The 15,087-nt window shown below is 47.1% G+C and overlaps 1 protein-coding gene across 1 annotated transcript in view; it reads left to right on the top strand.

The window, feature by feature from the left end:
- Positions 1-15,087, top strand: part of PDE4A (phosphodiesterase 4A) — a 121,237-nt gene that overhangs the window by 82,605 nt on the left and 23,545 nt on the right. Inside the window, 1 exon segment of the mRNA XM_084835863.1 lies at positions 11,979-12,072. Coding sequence (XP_084691989.1) covers positions 11,979-12,072 — 94 coding nt within the window.

The following is a 15,087-nucleotide window of genomic DNA, read 5'->3' as shown; positions in this document are numbered from 1 at the left end:
ATTTGTTCTGATCTTAAGCACCACTCCACCTGCAAAGAGGGGACTTGCATCAAAAGCAAAGCTGAAGAGATCCGTGTGGAGAAGCCTCTTATCAATTTATTTCTCTCTTACACACATAAGGCAACTAGAGTTCAGACTTGCCTTTGAAACTTCCTGCTGAGGTGAAACGGAAAGGGGATGTCTCCCACACTTTGACTTTGAGACTTGCCCATTTGAACACCCTTGCAAGTCCCTTCTGAACAGTTTGCCCCTTTTGTGTGCTGGAGTGCACATAATCTAACCTTTGGGGTGGGGAAAGTAGCAGTACAGCTCCTCCCTTCACCACACTTCACCCCCATCCATTACTTGTAGATAGTATATTGTGCTATTGGCTTTGAATCAGGGCTATACTTCCCCCCAAAGCTAAAATGTGATAGGGATATGCTTTCAATTGACCATCTGGTTAACTCCATAAGAGTGCAATCCTAAACATGTTTCCACAGAGGTCTAATTGAGTTCAATGGGGTTTACTCCCCAGTAAAAGTGTGTTTAGGATTGCAACCATAATCTACCTTCCATCACTCTGAAACTGTTGCTGCTTGTTCCATCCCTGCGTGACAAAGGTCCACAACTCATCACTCATATTTCTTTCTGGTATTGAGAAACAATTTCTAATCTTACCTTGTTTAATTTTCTTTTCTGTGTGCTGAACAACTCCTGTTCTTTCAGCCTTTGCTTGTAGATTTTGCCTTTGAATCCTTTCTGGCTTGTCAGTAACCTTCTTGAATTGGGCCCAGATCATGGACCTTCAAATAAAATCTTACCAGCATTGAAAACAGTAGTATTAGTGCTTCACAGATCTTGGAAATAACTCTTATTATTGGAACCTAAAATGATATTGACACTTTCTACCTCACAAAACATTGCTTTGGACCCATTTATACTTTCAGCAGAATCAAATAATAAAACCTTTTTCTGGATTATGTTACTTCAGACTTAATGGGAGGTGAGGTTTCATATTTGAATACTCTTCCACAAAAGAAACATCCTTCATGTAGCATTGTCAGTGAGAAAACTAGCCTAATCCTACCCTTTGCCTTGATAGTTCAATTCATGTTCAATTTGTTATCAACTGTAATTCTTAAAACCTTATCAGAAGTGTTGCTCCCTAGCCAAATATCATTATTAAAATGGTGCATTTTGTCTTTCATTATTATGTGGAACACTTTATGTTTGTCCTTGAAGAAGTTTTTTTTGTTGCTGCTACCCAGTTTTTGAGATCACTTTCAATTTGTAACCTATCTTCTAAGCCAGCCTTCCCCAATCTGGTGCCCCCCAGATGTTTTAGACTTCATTTAAACTCCCATTAACTCCAGTCGGCATGGCCAATGGTCAGGAATCCTGGGAGTTGTAGTCCAAAACATCTGGAGGGCACCAGGTTTACGAAGGCTGCTCTAGGATGTTTGCAGTCCCTCACAATTTTGTGTCATGCACAGGTTTGATAGCAGTACTGCAAAATGCTAATACTGAACCTCATTCTGATCTGATCCTTATCCATGTGTGATTTCTTCACCAATTTGCATATTCATTTTACTCAACTGTCTTCTCATTCATATCTCCCAAACTTCCTTACAAGGATGTCATGAGGGATTAGGTTCTACAAGCCTTGCCTAATTATATGATATCAACTAGGTTCCTTGTACTTACACAATCAGTTAATTTTTCAAAGAAAGAAGGCTAAGTTGGTTTGGAACTTGTTACAAAATCCTATTGATTGCCAATACTAAATTCTCTTCTAAATGTTTACAAACATACTACTGTCTTTCCAGCACTGAATCTTGCAGGTCCATAATTCCATGTGTTGTCTTCTCCTCTTTTTAAAAGATAGGTGCTGCATTTGCTTTTCTGTAGTCCTGTAGGGCCACAAATATTTTTCATGGATTTTCAATTATGTTAGTGATGATTTCTGAGATCTGCACAGTAAACATTTTGGTATGGCAGAGGTGGAAAACCCAAACGTTAGTTCCCCCCTACCAATCCGGGCCAATTAATATGGAATACAATCTGCCAGGACATCTACCTGTGCAAACGTCATTGACATGAGTGGGACACGTGCAAGAGCACTGCTATGGCGCACCTCCTGTTCATTTTAGCAATGCTTGTGCAGGAGCCCCTTCTTGGTAGATGGTGCCTTATGACTTAGATCTGTCTCCCACTCAGCCACCCTTTAAGAGTGCCCACAACCCACTGCCTCTGGAGATCCTTGGATACAATGCTGCCTAACCCAGCTGATTTTGATTAATTCAGATCATCCAGTTATTTCTTGATGTTCTCCGATATGATCCTGACCTGTGACCTTTCTTCTTGTTTTGTGAAGTGTAGCTACTGGTTTAGGTATTCAGTACTTCAGTCTTCTGTCAGTGCCTCACATCTGAGTTGAGCAAGTTGTAAAAAGACAGGGTTGTCCTTTCTAAACAAGAAGTGGCAGGGGGACAAGACCAGCACACACACTGGCATTTAGCTTGGTATATTCAAAGATGGCCAATCTTTGGGCGCCTTAGACACTTGTACCGCTTGAGTCCCAGTATTGGGAAAAAGGCGGGATATAAATAAATATAATAATATAATAATAATTAAGGTCTGGTGTCGGCACATGCCACCCCTAGAGAGGTACAAGGGCAAGGGTGCCCCATCAGGGCCCACTGGCACTGATGTTTACCCTGGGCCTTTCTTCCTGAGCAGCTACAAGCTACCATTTTAAGTTTCCCACCACGTCTTGGAGCATCAAAGCTGCTGCTGCTGCTGCCATATAAACCTGGGGGTCAGGGGAAAGCACTGGAACAGGAGCACACTTTGCTGAGAGCCTCCTCAGACCAAGAGCCAGCCCTAACTGTGTTGCCTGCTTTTGTCCAGGATTTACCAAAGTACTGTGTGTGGGGCCTAACCCTCTTTGAAAGGCAAATAGTGGGGAGGGAAGGAGAAGTGTGATGCTGCCACCTGGCCTGCTTGCCATACCATAAACCTGCCTGAAAGTAGGTGGATGGGGCAGATGTGGTCAATGTAGAGCAGAAGGTAAAAGAGAGGCTGGAGTTAATCCTATCTAGGTGGAAAGAGCTTTGGGGGGGGCGCGTAGGCTTTTCTTCTCCTGCCACAGATTATGGGGATATTTGTCATTGCCTATCTCACAGAATTTGGGGCTATGGGGAGACAATTTCCCCCAAAGATCAGTAAGGGTATATGTGCTTCCAGTCTCAGGAGAGAATGGGTTAAATCCAAGGGACTCTGTCCTCTTATGGAGGGTTTCCCAGAGCCCAGTCCTCTGCTCCGAAGATGGGGGCAGTTGCTAAGGAGACTCTTGTTGCTATGGAGATAGCTCTGAGGCATAGCTGATTGGCTGCCAGGGATGACGAGGATGCCACTTCTGCTCCCCCCTTTCACGACTCTCGTTCCCCCTCCCCTCCGTTGTGGTTCCACTACATGCAGCTTTTGAGGAAATGGGCTATGGAAAGCAGGAGAGGGGAGAGATTGTGGGGAGATAGCTTTAGGGAGGAAACCAAAGTATAATCAAAGGAGAGGAAGATGTTTGGGACAGATGAACAGTGAGAAAATAAATGGACTGTTAGGTGTAGTATGGAAAAAGCTGGGGCCTACCACGCTCTGTGACATTGCAAGGGATCACGGGGCACTCCAGGATGTAACCACTTTGGGTGGTGAAATGCCTCAGGCGAGCCTGAATCCCCTAAAACAGAAATGGGACAAGAACTCTGTGCTTTACTGGTTTAAGTTCGTATCCTGCTGAAGGATAATTCCCTCCCCCCTTCCCCACTGCCCGGAGAACTCAACCTTTAATTGTGAAAACTTGCAGTCACGCTGGAAATCCACTAACACTACCCCCACTGATATCCGCTCCACCACCCACTCACTCTTGAAGATGAACTGTGCTAATAGCTCAGTTCCTGCCTCTGGAAAGACAGTGGGATCTAGGCCAAGTTCTCACAATCAGCAGCTGAGATGCAAGCCTGTGTCTTTGGACGGTACCACGTCAGACTACAGATGGGAGTGTGCAAGATGGGATGCTTCCCCACACAGAGGGAGAAATACTCTGCACATAGAAAACTAGCAGGTCAGGGAGAAGGATAGGCTAGAACCTTTCTCCTTGCCGTGCTAGCTTTCTGTGTCCATGAGTTTCTTCTTTGTGGTTTTTGCTGTAGGGAAGCATTCCATCATGTGCAATCTGAAGTGATACAACCCTGACACAGTTTGACTTGTCTGCTGTTTGGGAGCACTAGGCCATGAGATGGCTACCACTGATCATTTAACAAGTGGTAATCTTGTCATGGTGTGAATTCAATGGAGTGGAAAGCCTGTTGTCAAAGTGTCCTGCCCACAAGTGAACCCTACTCCAGCTCACCTCTGCTTCTGCAGTTTTCTAATCAGGTGTGGTTCTGTGGTAAAATTTCTCTTTACCATTTTGGTAAGGACAGTACAGTGTGTAAGGGTGTTGAACTTCAGGCCAGCAGTGCAAATCCGGCTCCCCAGATGGTCACAGCACCTTCCCCTGACCTCACTCCATTTCTCCCAAATACTGATTGTTTGGTGGCTTCTCAGCAGTTTCCCTATTCTAAAAAGTTAAAATGCCTCTCCTAAGGTTGAGGTACTGGCGGTAAGAGCTTTAAGCCAAAATAGGCTTTAGTCCCACCCTTTTTGCCTTTGGCCCACCACTAGAGTGTGGCCTCTGAGAGCAAAATTGCATTTGGCCCTCAGGTTGAAAGAGGTTCAACACCCCAGATGTAGTGGCAGTGGTTGGAGGCATGTCATTTGGGGGCATGTGTGGTGGTTACACCAGAGGAACAGGACTCCAATTCTAAAGGAGACTGGGCTAGGAAACAACTGGAACCCTGTGGGTCATGCCCAACTTTGGGATGAGACTGTAGGATCAAGCATAAAAGATTCTCTTTCTGACTTTGCATGCAGTGGGTCCTCATGTTGGAGAGAAAAAGATGTGGTTGGGGAATCCACAGCAGATGTGGGAGTGGAATACAAGATACCCTTCTTCCTACTGGGATGTACCCTCTTCCTGCCCCCGCCCCACTCCATATGCTTCTTTTGTGTCCGCCGTCATGATGGTCAGTTCCCTAAGGCAGCAGTGAGCAACTTGTAACCCTCGGCCTAATTTCAAAAGCCCTTTGCCAGCCATCAGTACAGACCTCTGGTATGAGTGATCTCTTTCTCCCCTGGCAATCTGCTGGGTGGGGGCAGAGAGAAGGAGAGGGGGTGGGAGAGGGAGAGAGGGAGAAAGAGGTGAGTAGCAGAAACAGAGGGAGAAAAGGGGGCTGGCAGAAAAAGGACCGCCCTGCCTGCTTATGGCTCTGCTCCTGCCCGCTACTGGCATGCACCCCTGACAGATTATCCCTGAGGGAATGCAGCCCTTGACAGAAAAAAAAATCTCCCCCCACCAAAAAAGGTTATTCCCACAGCAGCAGGAACTTGGCAGTGGTGATGTCATATTGGCCTTTGTTCCCATGACACAGAGCAATCATGCTGTACAGGAGGCTAAGGCCAAACGTGTATTTTGAAGCACTTTGAATTATCACTTGGGAATCTTCCCTGGCTTCAGTTACTCCACATTCACCACTATTCACAAGTTATGCTTTTGCTGGTTTAAATATTGACACACAGGTGGTAAACTAAAAATACGCTTCAGATAGAACACTTCTTCTCAGAGGTGACGCATGCAAAGGTGGAAGTATGATTTAAAATCTAGCTTCCTGCATGGCTATCAATTAATTGAAAAAAACACTAATAAAAGCATGCATTTTAAACTACATTTCTGTCCTTCACACAAGCAAACCAACAACAGGAAGGTGGCCCAGAAGCACTAAGTTCATGAAATTATCTTAACGAGACCAGCAGTGTAAAATATATTTGGTAGGAGAGGGGATGTGGGAGAAGGGATGTACTTTCAGGCTTGTGGAAAAGTGTTATGGTTCAAGTCCCAGCTCGGCCTTTGATCTGCCCGTATGTCTCTCTCTCACTGCCTCCACTCCCTACTCCCAAAATGGGAATCATAGTGGCTTACAGAAGAGTTAAGATACGGGATTGTGTTAAATTAATAGGCTTGAGTCTTAGGAGCAGAATGTGTGTGCATGCGCACGTGCATCAGGAGTGGGCAACTTGTGACCCTCCAGATGTTTTGGCCTACGACTCCCATCATCTCTCACCATTGACTATGCTGGCTAGAGCTGACGAGTAGGTCAGAACATCTGGAGGACCACAAGTTGTCCACCCCTGGGATCTACAGTATGTAGATATTAGCCTTACCCAACTTCATGTCCTCCAAATGTTTTGGACTTTAACCCCTGTCAGCCCCAGCCAGAATGGCCAATGGTTAGGAATGCTGGGAGTTGTGAGCCAAAACATCTGGAGACCTCCAGTTTGGGGAAGGCTGGTATGTTGTTGTTGTTGTTCAGTCGTTCAGTCATATCCGACTCTTCGTGACCCCATGGACCATAGCACGCCAGGCCTTCCTGTCCTGCGCTCTCTCCCGGAGCGTGCTCAAGTCCATATTCATTGCATCAGTGATGCTATCTAGCCATCTCATCCTCTGCCGTCCCCCTCTCCTTTTGCCTTCAGTCCTTCCCAGCATCAGGGTCTTTTCCAGAGAGTTTTCTCTTCGCATTAGGTGGCCAAAATATTGGAGCTTCAGCTTCAGTATCTGACCTTCCAATGAGCAGTCAGGGTTGATTTCCTTTAGGATGGACTGATTTGACCTCCTTGCAGTCCAGGGGACTCGTAAGAGTCTTCTCCAGCACCACAGTTCGAAAGCATCAATTCTTCAGCGCTCAGCCTTCCTTATAGTCCAGCTCTCACAGCCATACATTACTACTGGGAAAACCATAGCTTTGATTAGACGGACCTTTGTCGGCAAGGTGATGTCTCTGCTTCTTACTATGCTGTCTAGGTTTGCCATAGCTTTCCTCCCAAGGAGCAAGCGTCTTTTAATTTCATGGCTACAGTCACTGTCTGCGGTGATCTTGGAGCCCACGAAAATAGATAGTCCAATTCCCAATATTCCCAAGTATGGCTAAGAAACAGAGTGTCCTGCCTGCTATAATGATGGGTGGTTTGCTAACAAATAATAATAAGGAATTGGGTAGATGAATCTGGCAAACGGTAGAAGGTGGGTTGTAGATGTAGCAGTTCCAGTGGCAGCTGTTTGCAGGTACACTCAGAAGTGCATTGAGATCAAGAGCCCAGTTGCATGGAAGTCTGTCTCCCAAAGCACTTTCCAGCTCTGTCCAGTGGTGGCTCTTCAATGTACCTGCTTCAAGGCAAGACCTGGTTGAAGCTTACGTTCAACTGACTCTGTTCCAGGCTTGATGTATTGTTTCCAGCCAGGTTCGCTTATACAGAAAGAACACATGACACCCTCAGAGTAGGTTAACTCTTAGGCTGAGTGCATGCCTAGACAGCAGATGCCTCATTCTTCTAGTTGGTTACTGTAGCGGGCAACGAGTGGTGTGGGAAGTATCTTGGAAGCAGGTGGGTACTCTTTTCCCTTCAACCCTCTCCCTCCATATACTGCCACTAGGAGGCTAGTGGGCAAGTTGCATAGTCATCTTCATCAGCCATGGGGCTTGTGGAGAACCAGCCTGGCTTGCGGCACGTGCTCTCTGGAAATCAAAACCAGCATGCCCCCCAGACTGCCCCTTAAGAACTGTGTAGGCACATTTTCCCCAGATATGCTGCTAGTACCTGTCTCTTTGCTGTGCTGACTTCCATAAGAACTGCTCTCCTCTCACATATATAAGGAGCAATTTCCATCATTCATACATCTACTCATTTTGTTAATGTTGCATTCTGCCCTTCCTCCAACGAGCCCTGAGCAGTGTGTCGACATCACAACCACCCCATAAGGCAGCCTTCCCCAACCCAGTGCCCTCCAGATAGGTTGGACCACAGATCCCAGCATGGCTGGCTGGGGGTGCCAAGAGCTGTAGTCTAATACATCGGGAGGTCACCCACTTGGGGGAGGCTGCTGTAAAGAAAGGCCAATTTTGAGTTGGGGAAATGGGCAGGAAATAGAAATGCATGGCGTCAGGGCCAGACGTTCCATGTGGACTGCTGCAACGGAGAACGTGTGGGACTGGCAGGGGCAGGGCAAGAGTGTCTGCAGAGCTGCAGCTGTGTGCTTGGGTGAGTCCAGGCAGAGGAAGAAGTTTGTTGTGCTGGTACAGAGAAGTGTGGGCCATTGGATCGCGTTTCCGCATAATGCCATCGTGCCCCTTAATCAAGAGCAGCTGAAGCAGCACCGTGGAAGCCCAAACTCTCCCTCCGCCCGGAAGGTGGCTTTTCCCTTCTGTTTCTCCCCAAGGCTGCTGCGGCGAGGCAGTCTGTAGCATTACCCGTCTCGGCTGACGAGCCGATGAGTCACCTCAACCCTTCTGCCAGGGAGCAGCATCCGGGAGTTTTCTCAAGGACAAAGTGGGTTTTAAAATGAGAGAGCAATGTCAGACACAGAACTGGGAAAGTGAGCCAGTCCTCCCTTCGCCCCAAATACTTGGTGCCGAGTTCTTTGCCACCAGCTGCAAGAAATGGGATGGAGTTTAGGCCCAGGGGTTCTACATCAGGTAAAAAGAAGTTGGTCTACTGCGGGGCTGCCAGACTTTGTTCCCCACCCCCCCCTCAAAAAAAAATCCTTATGCCCAATGAACCCACCCCACTTTCTTGATGCCCAATTTTTGATGTCCAATGAGCCCACCTCACTTTCTTTCTACCCTGGGGATAAAAACCTCTCACCATTTGCTGCATCCACCCGTCCCGTACCAGCTCAAGTCGCCTTGCCTGTCCCACTTCTATAGAACACATTGGGAATTGTCCACTCTTTGGATTCCAGGTTAGCATTCCTATGGCACCTGAACTGACCCAGGAATGGTGCTTCTCTTGTTGTGTTGGAAGTTGTTGTTTGTAATGGTGGTCTGGGAGAACAGCAGTGTGGAAGAACTGTCAAAATGTCCCTCGGAGGGACTGGGATGGCTCAGCAGTTTCAGGCCAGAGCCGGGGCAAGCTCAGACATAGAGAAAAGGTTATGAATTTCATGGAGGCTGGCCATGCTCCATGGGAATGATGGGAATTGAGTATTGCACCTCCCTTCATCTGTGTTTTTTTTTGAGAGGGGAAAGGGAGACCATCTGGCACAAGAGACAATGTGGGCCCTGGCAAGAGCAGAGATTTCATCTGGAAACCCGGTGAACAACAAGGCACCTTCTATAAGGAGAGAGAGGTGGCTGTATGGACTTGCAAACCACAAAGAAGAAACAAATTGTTATGGGACACACAGGAGGAAAAAGGGTACTGGGTCATATAGGGTCTGTTCTTTGCAAGGTTCTACATAAGGGGATTGGGAAGAATTGGAGGGAAAGCAAAGCCAGCAACTTTGGAGGGACTGTTCTGCCTTAGAGCCACACACACAAAGGGGTTCTTCAGGAAAGCTGTGTTGGGGGGGGGCAGTCGAAGAAGAGGACTGGAAGCCAACTGGAAGTTTTGGACAGGCATTTAATATAAAATAAACAGAGGAGCCAGGATGAGTCAGGATGTAGCAGCAGCAGAGATGTATGGGCAGAAAGCCATGAAGTGGGACAGTCAGTGTAGGACTGAAGAACAATGATGGGTTGAGGACCTATGCAAACCACATGGGGAATCCATCTCATGCCTGCAAACATCCTCCCCCCATGGCATTTCACCAAATTTATATCCAACTCAAAGTTATTCATTAACGACAACCCTAGTTTTGGTGATGTTGTGGGGTCCAGTGCCCTCCCATTTCTGTAGGAAGGTACCAAAAACCACCTAGTGCAGCCTCTCTGGGCCAGAGAGCAAAGCAAAGATGGTCTGCAGCCCGGAGAGCCTCTTCTAGCACAATCCTCTATGTTTATGCTCCATGGAGCTTATTCCTTAGTCATTGCATGTAAGATTTCAGCTTGTCCTCTGTAAATGGTGTTCCTGGACAGCAATGGATTTGGGCTCCACCAGTGAAGCTCTCTTGGAGCTCAGGTGTTTGTTTAGAGAGTCCATGCATGCTCACAAGGCAGATTTCCATCCTCTGGGTTGCACTTGCACTAAAGCTCACACCTATGGGGATGAGCACCGCACCCTAGAGTCAGACACGACTGGTTGGGGACACCTTTACCTTTTTATCCTGAAAACAGCAGCAAAAGATGCTCACAGGTACAGCAGACAACTTGTGTTAATGGAAGTGTGTGTGTGTTCTCATGATAGTATAGCAAAGCATTATATGCATACCCAACCACACTTGTGCAGTTGAGACACTCTACCTCCACATTTGTACAACTGCATCTCCATGTCAGGAGAAGTTTGAATCCCAATATACTTGTACGCACATTAAAATGCATATGCATCTCACAGAAGTGCATGTCACTAGAGCATTGGTTTTCAAGCTTCCTGCCTTGAGAGAAACCTTTTCCATGTAAATTTGTTTGCTGAATAAAACCCTGCATTTCTATTATGGAATCCTCTTTTGGCAGTGGAATCCCCATGCGTTATGAAGGGCTCCCGTTAGGGTTGGCGGAGAATTTCTCCACGAATCTTCGGGAGGCCGAGCGCCAATGCATTCGGCCCCCCGAAAGTGTTGGGGAAATTCTCCGCCCGCCCCCCCCCCCCCGGATGGGACTTACCTTCGGTGAATGTCCCTCTCGGCGGTGGGTCCTGGCGGCGTTTCGGTGGGGGGGGGGGGCGGCTGGTCTCCTGACCGGCTGCCGCCGCCATTGCAAAAAAAAAAAAGTAAAGTAAAAAAAACAAACACACACCCGTGATAGGCTATGTAACGATTTACGTAGCCTATCACGGCTGGATTTCCAAAGTCAGCCGTGATAGGCTACATAAATCATCACGTAGCCTATCACAGGTGACTTTGGAAAAAATAAAAAAAAAGCGCGTACGCAAATGGCGGTGCCCATGGGGCGCCGCCATTTGCATTCCTTATTTTGGCATGTCTAGTCTACGTAAAGATTTACGTAGACTACGGCGAAAATAAGGGAACGCTATTTGCGTTGCCCTTATTTGCGCCGTAGTCTACGTAAATCTTTACGTAGACTAGACGTGCCAAAATAAGGAGCGCAAATGGCGGCGCCCCATGGGCGCCACCATTTGCGTACGCGCTTTTTTTTTTTCAAAGTCACCCGTGATAGGCTACGTGACAATTTATGTAGCCTATCACGGCTGACTTTGGAAATCTAGCCGTGATAGGCTACGTAAATCGTTACGTAGCCTATCACGGGTGTGTGTGTGTGTGTTGTTGTTGTTGTTGTTTTTCGCGGCCGGGTAGACGGGCGCTCCTACCCGGCCTGAATTTCGCCAGCGAGGGATGGGGTGCCTCCCCCCCGGCCTGAATTTCGGCCGGGCGAGGCGGGGCGCCTCCCCCCCTTGCCTGAACTTCGGGGGGAGAACCGAAGCGCCTCCCCCCCACACCGCGAAGCCAGCTCCGAGAACAGGTAAGGGACTTTCGTCCATCCCTAGCTCCCGTATGTATTTTAGGGTGTGCACACTCAGTTCACAAGGGGTGCTGGCTAAACCAGTTGAACCCAGCTGCAGCCTGCACAGTAAGAAAGTAGGAGACGCTTGGTAGTGGTAAATACACTTATTTTCCACTGCTGATCTTCTCACTTAGAAACCCAAATATCCCTAGGCTCCACTGCACTGGAGCAACAAGATGTAGCATGCGTGTTACGTGTCCACCTACAAGCACCAGCTTGCAGTAATTCTCGCTTTCAGAACCTACGTTTCCGTGCACACACAAAACGAGGCACTCTATGAGATTACCCTTGTGCCTTTTGGAAGACTTGTACAGCCACACACAATCACCTCTTCAGTGAGGATTATGCATTCATGTGCACATTTGCACACATCTATTTCCACCAGTATATATGACAGCAAATGCATATTAACTCTCTCCTTCCTCTCCCTCTCTCTCTCTCTGACAGTTCAAAAGAATGCTGAACCGTGAATTAACCCACCTCTCTGAAATGAGCCGCTCCGGAAACCAGGTCTCTGAATACATTTCCAACACCTTCTTAGGTGAGTGCAAAGGAGCCATATATTTGAATTATCAAGATCCTTGCTCCTATACCCATGTACATACTTAAAAAAAAATATTTACACTACGTTACAAACCAAAATTTATTCTCCAGCTGGACAAAGAATCAGACATCACCATCTACATGTGAGGCATTCCAGTCAAATAAAACAATCTGCGAGTACATTAGAGCCTAATATAATTATCTTTTGTGCAGAACTGTACCACACGATATACAGGTTATAACTGCTATCAATTTTTTCTCATTACACATAAGCATTGTACAGTTTTGCTCTCGGGATTATTAGATTTCTTTAAATGTTCCCCCCAAAAGAGGCTAATTTTTTCTGAGGTGCAAATAATTAATTTAAATGGAAAAACTCATCAGTACCTGATTTTGTAGTAACAAATATGAAAGCTCTACATTTCTTTAATGTTTCTGATTTTTAAAAATCTGAGAGCGCTTGAACTTTTGCTGATAAATAGGGATGTTATGGGTTTGCCATAAAGCCTGTAAGAATTTATCTCTTCAGTTCACTGTTATAACGTTTGATTAAAATTTCTCTAGGTCTTTCATCTTTGCCTGCATATCTTGATTGTAATCTAAAAACAGTCCTAATTCTTACCTGTTCTTCCAAGTCTAAAAATGAACTAATCAATTTCTCCAAGGTTTGTCTGTCTGCTGTTCAGAGATATCTCTTAATATTATATTATTTTCCTTAAAGCTGAGCCAAAGTGCTAACATTTCCACATGCATACCCCCAGAAGCCACCTCCCTTTTCATTGACTGGGGGGCTTATATGGTGGCAAAAATATTCACTGTTGGTGGGATGGATATGCTTCCTAGCTCAAATCCCATTCTAGTTTCACATAATATTCAAATGCACATCCCATTGAAAGTATGGTAATGGGCTCAGAGAACATCCACATTCAGATATGCCTCCAAGACCCTCCCTGACTTACCATCCTGAACTACAGTGAAACTACTGCATAGAAGGACAAGGAGCATCCCTGATGCTGAGGCAGCATGGTTGCCTTGGCAACAGGGAGATTCCTACCGCTCCCCACACCAATTTAAACTAAGGGCAACACATTGGCTTTGTTTGCCTTCATTGATGTCATCATATAGTGCGCTCTGATTGGCTGGGATCGCTGGGAAGAAGAAAGCTCGCTGACAAAAAAAATGGCACCAGAGCAGCAGGAAAAGAAGAGCTATAAATTCCTGCAAACAGCAGCCAAAACAAGGCACCATTAGGGCAGGGGTGCACAACCTTTCTGGCCCCAAAGGGGCTGCATATATGGATGCCCACACACACAATGGGGCGGGGGGAGGCTGCTTTGGGGTCAGTAAGGGAAGGGGGGCTAACGTCTCCTCCCCTCCTAGTGATCCTGATGGAGATTGCCACTTCCATGCCACTGTTAGGGTCTGGGGATGCAGCTTGTGCACCTGTGTGTAAGGGCACGGGTGGGCACCGTTTTTGCCCCAAGGGCATACGTGCGCAGGCAAACACACACAGAGTCTTCCCTCTTGGCCCCTTCCCCACACACAGAGACATGCTTCTCCTCCTGTCTCCGCATGGAAGCATGAGCCGTTCAAACCTTGTCTCCCTGCGCACTGAGATCAGTTTGTGCCTCCCACCCAGTACCAATCAGCTGGGCAAAGGGGATGGTGTATGATTCCAGTGAAGAAGACTGCATAGAGGTCTTGCCCTGTGTGCCTTCATCCCCATTAAGATCACCAAACAGCTAGCTGCTTGGCAGGCAGGCGGAAGTGACATTGTGCTGAGGAGAACTGCATGCTGGGATGACTCTCCCTCCCCTTTGTCTCCCCCAGCACAATCAGGACAGGAGAGGTGGCATGACAGCAGAGTAGTCTGGGCTCCCACCGTTGGCCACGCAAAAGGCCTCCTCTCTTAGGGATTGGGGAATATGCCCCTCAAAAGACCCCTTCCTCTCCCCTTAAAGTTTTCAGAGTGAAACTTTGGGGAGGCTCTATTTTGCCTTATTATCATCTAACTTTCAGACTTCTTTTTTTGCATTGTTTCGACTAATAAACAATTGGCTTCAGCGTTCCCTGTTTCACAGTTAATTGTAACTGAGCTTTGCCAGGACTAGTACTCTTTACTACTGACACAATAAGTACATATGGAGGCACTGTGTAAAGCCAGCTAACCCCACTTTGCAGAAATCCCAGATGTCCAGCTGTGCGTTATCCACACTCATCTCAAACCCGGAACCAGATTATCTCCCAGCTGTGTACAGGGCCATCCAGCCAGTGGCCAATTCTGTGTATGAGATCTGGAACTAGCACTTTTAGGCTCTATCTCCTGTTTAGCATGGGCCTTTCTGGCCACCGCCACAGAACCCAGGTGTCTAGTTTTGACAGCTGGGTCGTGCCACATGAGACTGGACAAGATAATGCCGCATTAGCAGTGCCGTCCTGTACATGTCTACTCAGAAATTTGCTCCACTGCATCCATTCAGTGGGGCTTACTCCCAGGTAAACCAGTACAGGATTGCAGCCTAAAGCTTAACTTCTGTGCACGTTTACTTGGGAATTCATCTGAGTAGGACTTTTTTCCAAGTAAACATGCGTAGCCTGTCAGGCACTTCGGCATATACACACCACCATATGCAAACACCATATGCAAACACATCCCTCCAAACACTGCCACGTGCACAAACATAGCACTGTGCAAACTCACACCTCACACTCTGTTGCATTACACCGTCACAACAGGCAAATGTGCGGGCACCACGTTTGCGTATGGAGGCATACATAGCCATGTGGATTCTGAGTTGGTGGGGCCTCTCCATGTCTGTCTCCCCAGCAGACCCACCTGCTCTCTCTCCAAACCAGAAAGGACAGCTGGTAGTTGAGGACATCCGAAGCAAACCCCTCCGTCCCCTGAGTTCTCCAGAAGCCAAGCCTCCATTGACGTCAGCAGATGCAAATACCCAGCCTTAAGCAAATGTTGATGCAAACTGCCGCTTCAATGGGAGCCTTGTGTGAGAGC

This window comes from Heloderma suspectum, chromosome 2, assembly GCF_057233095.1.
Source record: "Heloderma suspectum isolate Gila_16-S chromosome 2, 16-S_ref, whole genome shotgun sequence".
Taxonomy (NCBI): Eukaryota; Metazoa; Chordata; class Lepidosauria; order Squamata; family Helodermatidae; genus Heloderma; species Heloderma suspectum.
This window is presented reverse-complemented; position numbering and strand designations above follow the sequence as displayed.